This window comes from Taeniopygia guttata, chromosome 27 (assembly GCF_048771995.1).
Source record: "Taeniopygia guttata chromosome 27, bTaeGut7.mat, whole genome shotgun sequence".
NCBI classification, from domain to species: Eukaryota; Metazoa; Chordata; class Aves; order Passeriformes; family Estrildidae; genus Taeniopygia; species Taeniopygia guttata.
This window is the reverse complement of record NC_133052.1, coordinates 862,893-877,658: the sequence shown is the minus strand read 5'-3', so window position 1 is coordinate 877,658 and position 14,766 is coordinate 862,893. Positions and strand designations below refer to the sequence as shown.

The window sequence follows — 14,766 nt, the reverse complement described above, 5'->3', positions numbered from 1 at the left end:
AGCCGCCCCGCCCTGGCCCGCGGCCCCGGGGCAGAACCGGAGCCGCCTCTCCCGGAGCTGCTCCCGCTCCGTGACGCGTTGTTGTTGTGGATGAGGAATTCCAGGAGCGTGGATGTCCCTGGGCTTCCAGGGCGGCGTCACCGCCTGAGGGTTTTGGGGTTAAACCCACACAGGTGCCGACCTTGGAGGCCCCGAGGGGTTTGGGGGCAGGGCTTGTCCTGCACGGGGCGAAGGATGGGGAGGGACGATGGAAGGAGCAGGAATCCCAAACCATGGGAGAGCAGGAATCCCAAACAATGGGAGAGCAGGAATCCCAACCCATGGGAGAGGAACAATCCCAAACCATGGGAGAGGAACAATCCCAACCCATGGGAGAGGAACAATCCCAAACCATGGGAGAGGAACAATCCCAAACCATGGGAGAGGAACAATCCCAAATCATGGGAGAGCAGGAATCCCAAACCATGGGAGAGCAGGAATCCCAGACCATGGGAGAGGAACAATCCCAAACCATGGGAGAGGAACAATCCCAAACCATGGGAGAGGAACAATCCCAAACCAAGGCAGAGCAGGAATCCCAAACCATATGAGAGCAGGAATCCCACACCAAGGCAGAGCAGGAATCCCAAACCAAGGCAGAGCAGGAATCCCAAGCCATGGGAGAGGAACAATCCCAAGCCAAGGCAGAGCAGGAATCCCAAGCCATGGGAGAGGAGCAGCAATCCCAAAGGCTGACTCACCTCCCGGTGCTCCCAGCCCGCAGAGGGAGCTGCTGGAGCTTGGAACCAGCGGCCGTGATAAATCAATAAACCCAACCTGGGTTAGGTAAGAGGGGGATGCTGGAATTCCTGCGTGGAGGGAGCTTTGGGAGCCTGCCCTGGGATCTCTGCTCCCACAATCCCTGGGATTTCTGCCCCTCAATCCCGGGATCTCTGCCCCCCAATCCCGGGATCTTTGCCCCCAATCTTTGGGACCCTCCCCAGCACGAAGAGCTGATTCCACCCCCGGAGAAATCCCGGTGGGCTGCAGGAGCCCCGGGTGGTTTTTTCCAGCACAAAGCTGAAGTTTGTCTGTGTTTTCCTGGGATTTCTCCTGTTGGGACAAACATCTGTAACCAAATTAAACCCAACCACAGCAAAAGGAGCCAACAGGAAACCCTTCGGCTCCAGTCACCCCGAATCCTCCGAGGATGTGGGGACGGGAGCCTGGGAAAGCAGCTCGGGGCTGGGAAAGGGACAGCGAGGACTCGGTGCCACCATGCAGGGTGACCTGAGTCCCTGCAGAGCTCCAGCCACATCCCTTCATCCCACCCCGGGGATTTATCCCACCGCATGGATTTATCCCACCCCATGGAATCATCCCACCCCACAGATTTATCCCATCCCATGGATTTATCCCACCCCGTGGATTTATCCCATCCCATGGATTTATCCCTCCCCACAGGTTTATCCCACCCCACGGATTCATCCCACCCCATGGATTTCATTTGGGACCCCTGAATTCCTCCTGCCAGCCCCATCCCGTGTCCTTTCCCTCGGCCCCGGCAGTGCTGGGATCTGATCCCACCTTCTGTATCCCCCAATAAATCCCTGGGGAGGGAACCCCACCGCTCCCTCGGGCCCCCCCCCCTGCAGGAGCCCCTCCCCAGCCCCGGGATGAGCGGAGGGAACACGGCCCAGCCCACCCAGCCCTGCCTGGAGCATTTCCCAAATCCCGGAGGAAGTTTCCCGAGACAATCCTTTCCCGGGATCCTTTATTCTCGCCGGCTTTTTCTTCACTTTTTTTTTTTATTTTAATTTTTAATTAAACTAAATTAAATTTCTGCAGCATCCCTGGTTTCATTACCCAGCTCCCCACCGGAGGCATCGCTCGGAGTGCTCGGGACGAGTTGGACAACGCCGGGAATGCTCAGGATGAGGCTCTTCCCACTTTTCCTGCCTCCCTTCCCTGTCCCCGCTCCGCTGCGGCCCCAGAGCGGCTCCGGCCTCCCAGCACTGCCCGAGCCGCGCTTCAGAGGCTCCGGGAGCTCCCCCGCGTCCCGCCGTGAATCACCGGGGCTGGCCCGGGGCTGGCCCGGGGCTATCCCAGCCCGGGGAACGAGGAGCTGCTCCCAGGGATGGGAACTTCTCCTTTGGGGGGTCCCCAGAGGGGCTGGGGGTGACAAACAGGGCCAGGGGAAGGTGGGCTCGGAGCTGGAGGCAGCCTGGGAATGTTCTCCTGGAGCAGGGAAGGCTCCAGGGAGAGCTCAGAGCCCCTAGAGGAGCTCCGGGAGGGGGTGGGGACAAGGGACAGGACACAGGGACACAGGGAATGGCTCCCACTGCCAGAGGGGATATTGGGAATTAGGAATTGTTCCCTGGGATGGAATTCCCAGAGCGGCTGGGGCTGCCCCTGGACCCCTGGCAGTGTCCCAGGCCAGGCTGGGCAGGGCTGGAGCAGCCTGGGATGGTGGGAGGGGTCCCTGGGTGGGATCCCAGGTCCTTCCAACCCAACCCACTCCCGGATTCTCTGGTTCCAGGTCCCAGGAGGACTCCTGGCACCTCCAGGCAGGGCCAGCAGAGATCCTCAGGATTCAGGGAGGCTCCTGGAGGTGAGGCCGTGTGGGCTGGTCCTGTCCCGAGCCGATTTCCAGCTCCAGATCCCAATCTCCTGCACTTCCTCTCTCCCGGGGGAGATAAAGATCCTGGGCTGAAGTGCGGGAATTGCATCCGCTGCCGCAGCCCGGCCCGAGCGGGGCCTCTGCCGCCTCCCGGGATGGGAGGGGACCGGGAAGGGGCGGGCGCCGCCTTCCCGTGGGTGTTTTCCAGGAGAAACCGGGATGGGGCCGGCACCTGCCGGAGCAGGTGACTCGGGAGGGAGGAATGCGGGATGTGGGCTGGCAGCAGGACGGGATGCGGGGCAGATGGGCAAGATCCGAGAGGGACGGGAAGGGTTAATCCCGGCTCTCCAGAGGAGCAGGAGCACCTGGAAATGATGCAGGGCTCGTCCCCACAAGCTCAGCGGGAAGAGCGAAAATTTGGAGAGGCTTTGGGATGGCGGGAAGAGCGGGAATTCAGAAAAGGAAGTGGGAAAAGGATAAAGGGGTCGGGCCCAGGGGAAAGCCTCACTGCTGGCTGGGAATGGCAGCACGGAGGAGGAAGGGCCAGGCAGGAGCTGTCCCTAAAACCCCCAAACCACTTCCCTCAGGGTCAGGAACTGCGGGAATCCCAGGTCACCCTGGAATGGTCCCTGTGCTCCCTGAGAGCTCCCTGTGGGAATGCTGGCTGTGCTCTCCTGGCCGAGGCAAGGATCCCTCGCCGTTGGTCCAGGACGAAACCTGGGTGATGGCAAAGCACAATTCCCGCTGGGACTGGGAAAACCCCAAAACCCCACACCTGAGACAGGGATGGGGCCGGCTGGGCATGACCCCGCTGCCCCACGGCGGGATCGGAGCGGGAATTCTCCTTTTGGGGCACCCGGCAAGGCCTGGCTTGGTTTGGGAGGGAGGAGATGGGGATGGGATGGGATGGGATGGGATGGGATGGGATGGGATGGGATGGGATGGGATGGGATGGGATGGGATGGGATGGGATGGGATGGGATGGGATGTGATGAGGATGAGGATGGGATGGGGATGAGGCTGAGGATGGGATGGGGGTGGGGATCTGGGGCAGGATGCAGAGGGGGCTGCGCTCCCGCGGCATTCCCGGCCCTGCCCCTCCGCTCCTGCCGGTGGAACCGGGACAGAACCGGCTCGGGGCCGGGCCCAGCCCCACGTGAGCGGAGCTCACACGTCCCTGTCCCATCGCCTTTGATCTCCAGGCCTGGCAGGGAAGATGTCCTGGCAGGAATCCGGCCCGTCAGGTCCCATCGGAGCCGGTGGCACTCGGTGACCAAGCCCTGGCAGCTGAGGTGGCCCCGCTGGAGCCGAGCTCCACCTCCTGCCCCCGGGGCTGCGGGAGGATCCCGCCCCGGCTCGGGAATTCGGGAATTGGGGAATTGGGGAATTGGGGAGCTCGGCCTGGAGGGGCTGTCCGGCTGTCCCCGACCCTGGCGGGGCCGGGAGCTGCTGCTCCTCTGCGGCACTTCAGCGATGCCAATAAACAGACAGTGATGGAACAAGAGAGAACCTTCCTCCTCACCCTCCTCCTCCTCCTGCTGCTGCCCGGGGTGGCCCCGGGTGGCCCCGGAGCCGCTGGCAGCGCCGGGAGCGGCCGCTCCCCATTACTCACCGGGAGGATGCGGGAGGGGAAACCGAGCAGATGGAAAATTGGAGAGCGAATGGAAAAGATGGAAAGAGGGCGCTGGGTCCGCCCGCGGGGGCAGCTGGAGCTGAGCTCAGCCACGGGGACAGGGACAGGGACAGGGACAGGGACAGGGACAGGGACAGGGACAGGGACAGGACAGGGACAGGGACACAGGGACAGGGACAGGGACAGGGACAGGGACAGGGACAGGACAGGGACAGGGACAGGGACAGGGACACAGGGACAGGGACAGGGGACATCTTGCTCTGGGTGACTGGGACACACTGGGGGGGCTCTGGCACCACTGGGGAATGCTCTGGAGCTATTGTGGGGTCACCCCTGTCAAAAACCCAACCCAAACCCTCCCGACCCCCCTCGGTCACCGCGCCCGGGGTGAGGCGGCAGCGGGACCCCAACCCGGGTGAGGGTGGCAGGGTGGCAGCGATGAATTCCTGTGTCACCAGAGCCATGGGGATGCTCCCAGGGACAGGAAAAGCCACCACGCGCTGCGGGTGGATGCTGAGGATGGGTCACCGCTCCCAGGGGCGGCACAGGACGGTCCCGCCCGGCTTCGGGAGGGGTGTCCCGGTGCCACCCTGATGATGTCGCATCCCTCGGGGCGAGTCCCCTGAGCCCTGCCGGCCGTGCCCGGGGGGATTTGGCACCCAGGAGCCATCGGGGTGGCAGCGGCTGTGCCCGCCCTGGTCCCCGGGAGACTCCTGGCGCCTCTTAATGGCACCTTAATGACACATTGCCCGTGGCCGGCCATTCCCTCCCGAGTTCCCGGCGTGGAAATGCCCCGCGCGCTGCCGGGGCTGTCACCGCCGCTAATCACCCCCCGCCAGCCGGGGCGGAGCGCGGCGGCGTGGGGACATGGGGACACGGGAGGTGACACCGGCCCGACCGGCCCCGGCTGGCCCCGGGGCCCGGCTGCGCCGCCGGGTTTGGGACACGGCTGTCCCCGGCCGCGACAGAGGGGCGACCTGCGGGGGGGGGTCCCTGTGACCCTGCGAGCTCCCGATGGCACTGCCAGTCCAGCCAGGGTCACCGTGCCAGCCCTGCCGGTGTCCTCGTGCCAGCCCTGCCGGTGTCCTCGTGCCAGCCCTGACGGTGTCACCGTGCCAGCCCTGCCAGTGTCACTGTGCCAGCACTGACGGTGTCCCCATGCCAGCCCACCCAGTGTCACCGTGCCAGCCCACCCAGTGTCACCGTGACAGCCCTGCCGGTGTCCCCGTGCCAGCCCACCCAGTGTCACCGTGCCAGCCCACCCGGTGTCACTGTGCCAGCCCTGCCGGTGTCCCCATGCCAGCCCTGCCGGTGTCACTGTGCCAGCCCTGCCGGTGTCACCGTGCCAGCCCACCCAGTGTCCCCGTTCCAGCCCTGCCGGGTCCTGCCCGAGCCCGGGAATTCGGCCCCAGAGGCTCCGAGAGTTCCTCGCACCCGGAGAACAAAAAAAACAGCCAAAAAACCAGAAACGGCACGAGGAGAGGAACAATTTCCTCCACCGCTAATTGTCCCTCTGTTAATTAACCAGAGTGTGGGGGCGCTGATTAGGATCTCCCCAAAGCCACAGGGCCTGGCTGGGGACAGCGGTGACCACACCGGGCCCGGGGGGCAGGGGGGGGTCTGGGATTTGGGGAGCTCTGTGGGGCTGGGTTTGGGGTCGGGAAACTGAGATTTGGGGCTGGGGAACTGAGATTTGGGACTGGGGAACTGAGATTTGGGATTGGGGAATTGAGATTTGGGACTGGGGAACTGAGATTTGGGACTGGGGAACTGAGATTTGGGACTGGGGAACTGAGATTTGGGATTGGGGAATTGAGATTTGGGGCTGGGGAACTGAGATTTGGGACTGGGGAATTGAGATTTGGGATTGGGAAACTGAGATTTGGGACTGGGGAACTGAGATTTGGGACTGGGGAACTGAGATTTGGGATTGGGAATTGAGATTTGGGACTGGGGAACTGAGATTTGGGATTGGGGAATTGAGATCTGGGATTTGGGGATTGAGAACTGGGATTTGGGATTTGGGGATTGAGAATTGGGATTTGGGGATTGAGATGGATGGGAATGGCCGGGAATGGATGGGAATGGATGGGAATGGCCAGGAATGATGGAATTGCCACCTCTGTGTTTATGGCACGGCAAAGCCAGTGCTGGTTTTCTCCTCTCCAAACAGGAATTTGGGAGTTCTCCCCACTCCTCCATCCATCATCCATCCATCCATCCATCCATGGATTCCATCCATCCATCCATCCATCCATGGATTCCATCCATCATCCATCCAGCAGGGATGGAAATCCAGGCGCGATTTCCTGCTGGGAAATTCCTTCCTCCCATCTCTCCCTGTTTCCACCAGGCCCCTTTGATGCCTTTGCTTTCCAGCCACGTGTCCCCGGGAAAATCAAACCCAGATCGGTGTCCTGGAAAATATTTGGAGGTTCTGAGGCAAAATATCGGCTCTGGGAGGGGCTGAGGGGGGCAGGGAAGCAGCGCTGGGTTTGAGGATTTGGGTGGCATCTCTGTGGTTTGATCCCAGATCCGGGACGGGCAGGGGAGGGACCCCGGGGTGCTGTGGGGTTGGGGTGTCGGGGAAATGCTGATTTACGCCCCTGGATGGGGATTTGATGGCAGCAGTCCCATCCCGATTCCCTCTGGGCTCCCATGGAAGGCAGCGTTCACCTTCCCCAGCCCATGCCGGCTCCAGCGCCCGGAGCTGCTTTTTGAGCCTCTTTTGGCAGAAAATTTCACATCTTGGGCTTGTTGGAGCTTTTGAAATAAAGGGTGGGAAAATCAGCGCCAGCTTTGCCTTCCCTTGTGTCCCTCTGCGCGTGTCCAGCCCCCGCTGTGACATCGCTGTCACCTCCCACGTCCGTGTGTCCCCTGGGGCCACCTCTGCCCATCAGGTCACCTCCGGACGGGATTCTCGGCAGGGGGAGAGGGCCCCGGGCGCTCCGGGGGTGTCTGGCAGCGCTCGGGGGTCGGGACCAGCCCCCGGGAGCGGCACTTTCCCCTTTCTGGATGTCCTCCCCCCGCCCAGGGGATGCTCCCCACCATCCCCTCACCCCCCTGCTCTCCCGGCCCGGCTTTTCCCGGTGCCGAGACGCCCCAAAAGCCGGGGGGGAGCCCCGGGGGCGGCGGGGGGAGCCCGGCTCGGGCTGCAGCGTCTCCCCCGCTGCCCCGGGCCCATTCCCGGCTGCAGATAGCGCGGCTGCTCGGCGGTGGCAGCGCGGCGTGTGGGAGGGCAGACGCCAGGCTGTCTGCTCCCGCTCCTCTGGGCTGCTTATTAACTCCTCCTTGGGCTGCCATCAGCCCACAATTCCTGCTCCTGGCTCCAGCCCTTCCCGCGCCGCTCTATCTCCAGCCTAATTACAGCTCTTGGGATCTCCCTTTATCTCGGGGCATCTTCGGGCTCGGTTACCTGGCACACGCCTTCCCGGCCCCCCTCCTCGCCCGCCCATCCCTCCTTCCCTGCTTTCCCCTTTCATCCTCGCTGCTTTCATCAGCCCCTGATGGCGGATGGATCCGCATCCCGCGGGTCGCGGAGCATCCCCGGCCCGGTGACCGCCGCCGACGTTCTCCCCGCGTGTCCCGGCGTGTCGCGTGTGCCACCACCTCCGAGCCTCGCCCCGAGCCCCGCCGCTGGCTCCGAGCGCGGCCGTGATTTATTTTTGTAATTCAGCGCGGCTTGAGTCGATGTGTTTGTCTTGGCAGCTCCAAACCCAAACTCCGCTCCAACAGCCCCGTCCTGTCCCTGCCAGCCCCGCTGTCACCCACCGGGTGGCACCCGAGCCGGCCGTGCCCTGTGCCCGCATCTGCCCCGCAACGCTCCCAAAGCAGCCCCGGGGCCGGCCGGGGGCTCTGCACAGCCCGAGGGCGGGGCCGGAGCTTTATCTCCGCTCCCGAAGGGGTTTGGAGCAGGTGGCGCTTCCCTGTCCCCATCCCTGTCCCTGTCCCCGTCCCTGTCCCCGTCCCTGTCCCCGTCCCTGTCCCCATCCCTGCCCCCATCCCTGTCCCTGTCCCCATCCCTCTCCCCATGTCCCCGTCCCTGTCCCTGTCCCTGTCCCCGTCCCTGTCCCTGTCCCCGTCCCTCTGTCCCTGTCCCTGTCCCTGTCCCTGTCCCTGTCCCTGTCCCTGTCCCTGTCCCTGTCCCTGTCCCCATCCCCGTCCCTGTCCCCATCCCTGTCCCCATCCCTGTCTCTATCCCTGTCCCTGTCCCTGTCCCCATCCCTGTCCCCATCCCTGTCCCCATCCCTGTCCCTGTCCTGTCCCTATCCCTGTCCCTATCCCTGTCCCTGTCCCTGTCCCTGTGTTCCTGTCCCTGTGTCCCTGTCCCTGTCCCTGTCCCTGTCCCCGTGCCCACCCTTGGCACCTTCAGGCCCCCAACCCAGAGGGTGGAGGGGCAGGAGGAGGATGAGGAGGATGAGGAGGATGAGGAGGATGAGGAGGATGAGGAGGATGAGGAGGATGAGGATGGTGTCACCGATGTCCCGCTGCTCCCCCTGGGCTGCCCCTTCCGTGGGTCCCCCCCTAGAGGTCCCCAAATGGAGGGGGACCCCTCCCCACTGGCTCGGTGGGATGGGATGGGATGGGGATGGGATGGGATGGGATAAAGGGATGGGATGGGATAAAGGGATGGGATGGGATAAAGGGATGGGATAAAGGGATGGGATGGGATAAAGGGATGGAATGGGATAAAGGGATGGGATAAAGGGATGGGATGGGATAAAGGGATGGGATGGGATAAAGGGATGGGATAAAGGGATGGGATAAAGGGATGCGATGGGATAAAGGGGTGGGATGGGGCGGGCTCCCATCCCTCCTTCCACCCCTGATGGAGCAGAGCTGTGCCCCTTTACCCCAGCAGGGAATTGAACCCTGGGTGTCCCCCCTGCTCCTGCCGGAGGACAAATCTTGTCCCCAGACACCCCTGGGGACACCGTCCTGCAGCAGCTGGCACAGAGGCCTCGGCTCCCTGCTTTAGGATGGACATTTTGGGGGACTTTTATTAATTGTGGGTGTTTCTCCCACCCAGCTCTCAGCAAAGGGGTGGGACAGCACCAGGGGCTCGAAGGGGGCTGTGTCCCCCCGGATGCAGCTCTGGGACATTCTGTGGAGGTAGAAGGGGGGGATGCCGCCCCAGCCCCAGCACCCCCTTTGTGCCCCCCGCGCCCCGTGAGGAGCCGGGAGGGAGCGGGGCCGGCGGGAGCTGATCCCGGCAAGCCCGCACCCGTCCCGCAGCCGGTGGGGCTGAGTCACCGGGGAAAGTGCGGAACGGGATAAAAGCAGATCAGCGGAGCTTTCCTCTCCTCCGCTCCGAGCCCTCGGTGCGGGCCGGGCCGGCTCCCCGGGCACGCGGCGCGGGCAGGGCTGCGAACATCTGGAATTGTCCTCCGGCAGCCGCTGCTCCGCCCCGCTCCGGCCTGGCCGGGCTTGGGGACATCCCCTGGCGCTGCCCGGAGCTCCGTGGCCCCGCTGGAGGCGCCTTGTCCCCGAGGGCCATCCCGGGGACGCGGGGACAGCACCGGGGACAGCCCGAGGGCGCTGGGATGTCCCCAGGTGGGGCTGGGGGGGCACAGAGGGCAGAGCGGAGCTGAGCCGGGCTGTCCCCGAGCGGGGCAGGACACGGTCCCGCGTGTCCCGGCCGGCTCATTCCTATCGGAGCTGGCCCGGCACGGGCGGCTCAGAGCCCCGGTGGCCGCCTGGAAACGCGGCTGGCACCGGCCTGGGGCCGAGGGGGACCGGGGGACCCTCCGTGCCCCATCCCCGGCCTCTGGCAGCGGGGGCGGCAGCGGGGACAGCGCTCCCGTCCCGCCGTGTCACCCCGGTGTCCCCAAGGCCAGCGCAGCCTCGCAGCCCCCGCCACCGGCCCGCCGGCTGTCCCCAAAGGCGGGGACGGCAGCTCCGGGGCCCGCCCCGGCGGTTTTGTCCCCGGTGTGCCCCGGCTGCCCGCCCCGGCCCGAGGCCCCTCCGGGGTCACGGAGGGCGCGGCCGGGCAGGTTGTCACCCGCCGGGAACGGGGCCCCGCGGGGACCGGGGCGCTGCCGGTGCCGCGAAGGGGCCCCGGGGCCGCCGGGGGTGGCTCGGGAGGTGCCAGCCCCCCCTGGCACCCCGGCAGCGACCCCCGGGCCCTCCCGGCGCTGCCCCGCGTCCCCCGGGGGTCCCTAAGAAGGGGACCCCAATCCCGCAGGAGGGTTATCCCCCCCCAATCCCGCAGGAGGGTCACCCCCCCCCAATCCCGCAGGAGGGTGACCCCCACTCGGGGGACACCGCCAGGACACGGATTTGGGGGCGGGGGGGGGGGTTCCGGGTGTCCCCCAGCCCCGGGGAGGGGTCACGGTGGCGCAGGGGGGGGATGGCCTCGAAGGGGTCCCACACTCGAGGGGGGGGTGGGCGCGGGGTTCAGGGGGTGCCCCGGGACGTGACGTCACTGCGGGGGCGGGGCGGGGCGGGGCGTTCGGGGCATCCCCGGGGCCGCGGTGCCGGAGCCGTCGGGGGGCGGCGGGGGCCCGGCTCGGCTCGGCTCGGCTCTGCCCTGCCCTGCCCTGCGCGGGGGCTGCGGGCACTGCCCGGCCCGGCCCGGCCGGACCATGACCATGAGCTCGGTGGCCGAGTCCCTGCTGGGCTCCGACCCCTCCAAAGCCGCGTTCCTGGAGCTCGGGCCCCCCCAGCACTACCCCCTGCACGGCCACCCCCAGCACGACCCCCCGCCCTTCTCCTCCTACGGCCGGCCCGGACATTTCCCGTACCCCGGCGGGGCCCCCCCGCCGCCCCACGGGGGTCCCTACCTGCCCTACCCGCCCCCCGGCGCCCCGCACGCCCCCGCCCCCGGGGCCGGGCTGCAGGACACAGGTAAGGGGGGCGCGGGGGTCGCGCACCGGCCCCGGGCACCCCCCGGGCCGGGAGAGCCGCGACGGAGCCGTCGGAAGCGCTCCGGGCAGCGGCGGGGCTGGACCGGGCTGGGCCCGGTGCGGGGTCCTGGGGGGCAGCCGGGGGGGCTGGGGCGGTGTCCCCCCGCTCCCAGAGCGCCTCGACCCGCAGGGGACACGCGGGTGGCTTCGAGGAGCCGCGGGCATGGGGAGCAGCAGCGCCTACAGGCTGGTACCCTCCCGCCTGAGACCCCCATGCCCCCCATCCCCCCATGCCCCCCATTGCCCCCCATGCCCCCCATGCCCCCCATGCCCCCCATCCCCCCCATCCCCCCCATTGCCCCCCATCCCCCCGATCCTGTCCTCTGAGCCCCTCACTGCCCACACGCCCCAGCTGTGCCCCCCGGGCCGGCCGGGCTGTCCCCACACCCCCGCCCCAGCTCCATCCCCGCTCCCCGCTGGGTGCCCCAAAAACCGAGGCAGGAAGCGCGATCCGGGCCTGGAGAGAACCGAACCGGCCTGGAGAGAACCGAACCGGCCCCGGGGCTGCCCCCGGGTGTCCCCGGCCCTGGCTGTCCTCCCTGGGTGACAGACACCCGGCGCTGCTGCTGGGCCAGGGACCCCCGGCGCGCCCCGCTGGCTCCCCGGGACTGGGGGGTCCATCCTGGTGTTCCTCCATCCCCGGGACCCCCACCGGACCCCCGGCCGGGCGCAGGCCGAGCCCTGGGTCCCACGCACCGCCGGACGGTGACAGCGGCTGGATGGGCCCATCCCTCCTTCCTCCTCCTCCGCTTTTGCTTTCCCCGAGGTTCAAACAGCAGCGAAGAGCAGCCCCCAACACTTATCCTCCCTCCCTTCCACAGACACCCCCGGGAGCCGCGGGGATGATTTGGGGTGATTTAGGGGTGATTTAGGGGTGGTTTAGGGGTGGTTTGGGGTGATTTAGGGGTGGTTTGGGGTGGGTTTTGAGTGGTTTGGGGTGGTTTGGGGTGTTTTTTGAGTGGTTTGGGGTGTTTTTTTAACCTCTCCGCGTCCCTGCCGGGCCGTGGCTCCTCTCCCCGCTCCAGAGGCCGGGAAGCCGGTGGCCGTGTCCGAGGGGGAGCTGCGGCTGGCCGGACGGGGGAAGAAGCTGCGGAAGCCGCGCACCATCTACTCCAGCCTGCAGCTGCAGGCGCTGAACCAGCGCTTCCAGCAGACGCGGTACCTGGCGCTGCCCGAGCGAGCCGAGCTGGCGGCACAGCTGGGGCTCACCCAGACCCAGGTACGGACCGGCCCGGCCCGGCCCGGGACACCGGGATGGCTCCGGCCGGGCTGGAAGCGAGCCGAGCCGAGCCGTGCCGCGGCGGGGCAGCTGGCGCCGGTGGGCCCGCGGGGCGCGGGTTTGGGGCGCCCCTGGCCGCACCTCCCAGCGCAGCGGGACTTTCCCAGCCCCGGAGCCTGGCTGGCGGCCCGGCCCGGCCCGGCGCTGGGCGGCCCCGGGCCGCGGGACGGGCCGAGTGGCTTTTTGAAGGCGATGGGGAGAGACAGGCAGGCGGCAGCGGTGCAGCCCCGGAGCCGGGGGCGAAGCGAGCTCATAAAGCCGGGGAAGAGGAGACAAGTGGGAACCTGCCGGCAGCGCGGGGGGGAGCGCGGGGAGGAACGAGCCGGGCCCGGCCCAGCCCGGGACAGGCACCGGCGGGGCTGGCACGGCCGGGGGGACCCGGGGCCGCTCCCGGTGCCTCTCCCCACCATCTCCCCCCGCCGCAGAGGGGAATCCCCGGTGCCCTGCGAAGGGTCGGGCTCCCGGCCCGCTTCGTGCCCCGGAGCCCGCAGGAATGGGGTCAAGGGGGGCCCGGGGGTCTGTCCCGGTTAATTTGGGGGTTTGGGGGGTGCTGGCCTCTCCCTCCCCCCTCACCCCCTCTGTCCGCCCGCAGGTGAAGATCTGGTTCCAGAACAAGCGCTCCAAGTACAAGAAGATCCTGAAGCAGGGCCCGGGTGCCCCCGATGGGGAGCAGCCCCCGCACAGCGTCCCCGCCCTGTCCCCCTGCTCCCCCGGCCTCCCCCCGCTCTGGGACCTCCCCGGGCCCGGCAAGGGACCCCCGCTGGCCCCCGGGGGCTTCATCAACACCTTCGGGGCCTGGTACCAGCCGCACCCGCAGGACGCCGTCCCCAGGGCCCCCCTGATGTGACACTGCTGCCGCTCCAGCACCGCCGGATCCGGAGGGACAGCGGGGGACACCGGGGGACACCGAGGGACACCGAGGGACACCGAGGGACACTGGGGGGAACGCTCTGCCGCTGCCCCCCAAGGGACTGGGAGCCCAGCGAAGCCCTGGGGGAACCCAGCGAGTGGCGGAGGAGGAAGAAGAGGAGGAAGAAGGTGACAAGGATGGCAGGAGCCCGGGGATGTCCTGCTCTGTCACACTCCGCAGTGCCCCGTGCCCTGTGCGCCATCCCAGTGGGACAGGACTCGGCCCCGGGTCCCCCCAATCATGGACAGGGGGCGGGGGGACCCCAGGAGGGGCTGGGGAGTCCCCGGCCCCCCGGCCTGGCTTTATTTATAAATTCTGTCGGTTATTCATTGTACCCCCGTTTATAAACAGGCTGAACATCGACGGGCTCCGCTCCTCCATGCTCCCCGCGGCTTTGGGGTGCCCCTGGTTTGGGGGAGACTCTTCCATCCAGAAGCTCCCAGTCCCTGAGGAAACAGCCCAGAGGGGCTGGGGGTGCAGGGTCAGGGGCTGGGGCTGCGGCCCCCCAACCTCTGCCCAAAACGCAGATGGAGTGGAGATCGGAGCCCGTTTGGGGCTGGTGGCTCTGGGGACCCCCATGTCCCCATTCCCGTCCACCCTGGCAGTCCCAGTCCCTCAGCTGAGGGCTTTGGGGTGCTTATCCCATGGGACGGGTGTCCCCAGCTGTCCCCAGCTGTCCCCAGCTGTCCCCACGGGCGCTCGGAGCTGGGCCTGACCGGGGTCCATGGCCAGGCCCGCGGTGGGTGGGTGATGCTCCCAGCGGGATTTCCTCGGAGGATGGAGCCCACCCTCCCCACGGAGGATTTAGGGAAGGGGGTGGGTTTGGGCCGCGGTGTCCCCTCCCTGTCCCCAGCAGGACATCCCTGGGTGATGGGCACAGACCCCGCTCAGGGGCGGTGCTGCCCCACCCGCGGGGCGCTCCGGGCCGACCGGCGGGGCCGTGACTCCGGCGGGGCTCCGGTGCACCGAGGGCGGGGCCGGGCCCGGCTCCGGGGCCGGGGCTGCCGGGCCGGGCCGTGGGCGGGCGCTGCCCCCGCTGCCGGGGCTGGCACCGGGTGACGCAAGGGTGCAGGTGTCGCAACGGGGCAGGAGCAGAGCGAGGGCTGGGAGGGCTCTGCTGGGCCGGGGGGACAGCGGGGGACGGGGCACTGCCACCCCCGGCACTGTCACACTTCTCACTGCCACCCCTGGCACTGCCACCCCCGGTACTGTCACACTTCTCACTGTCACACCCGTCATTGTCACCCCCGGCACTGCCACCCCTGGCACTGTCACATCAGGCACTGCCACACCAGGCACTGCCACCCCCGGTACTGTCACACTTCTCACTGTCACCCCCAGCACTGCCAGCCCCGCTCTGGGACCCACAAAAGCCATTCCCATTCCCATTCTCGTTCCCATTCCCATTCCCATTCCCATTCCCATTCCCATTCCCGTTCT

The 14,766-nt window shown here is 67.3% G+C and overlaps 1 protein-coding gene across 1 annotated transcript; it reads left to right on the top strand.

Annotated features, from left to right (window-relative positions):
* The first annotated feature begins 10,738 nt into the window (after positions 1–10,738).
* DLX4 (distal-less homeobox 4) lies at positions 10,739–13,687 on the top strand. Its single transcript, XM_030256501.4, has 3 exons — positions 10,739–11,078; positions 12,163–12,356; positions 13,009–13,687. Exons 1-3 carry the CDS (start codon positions 10,817–10,819, stop codon positions 13,261–13,263), a joined length of 711 nt encoding a protein of 236 aa, XP_030112361.4. The 5' UTR covers positions 10,739–10,816; the 3' UTR covers positions 13,264–13,687.
* The last annotated feature ends 1,079 nt before the right edge of the window (positions 13,688–14,766 follow it).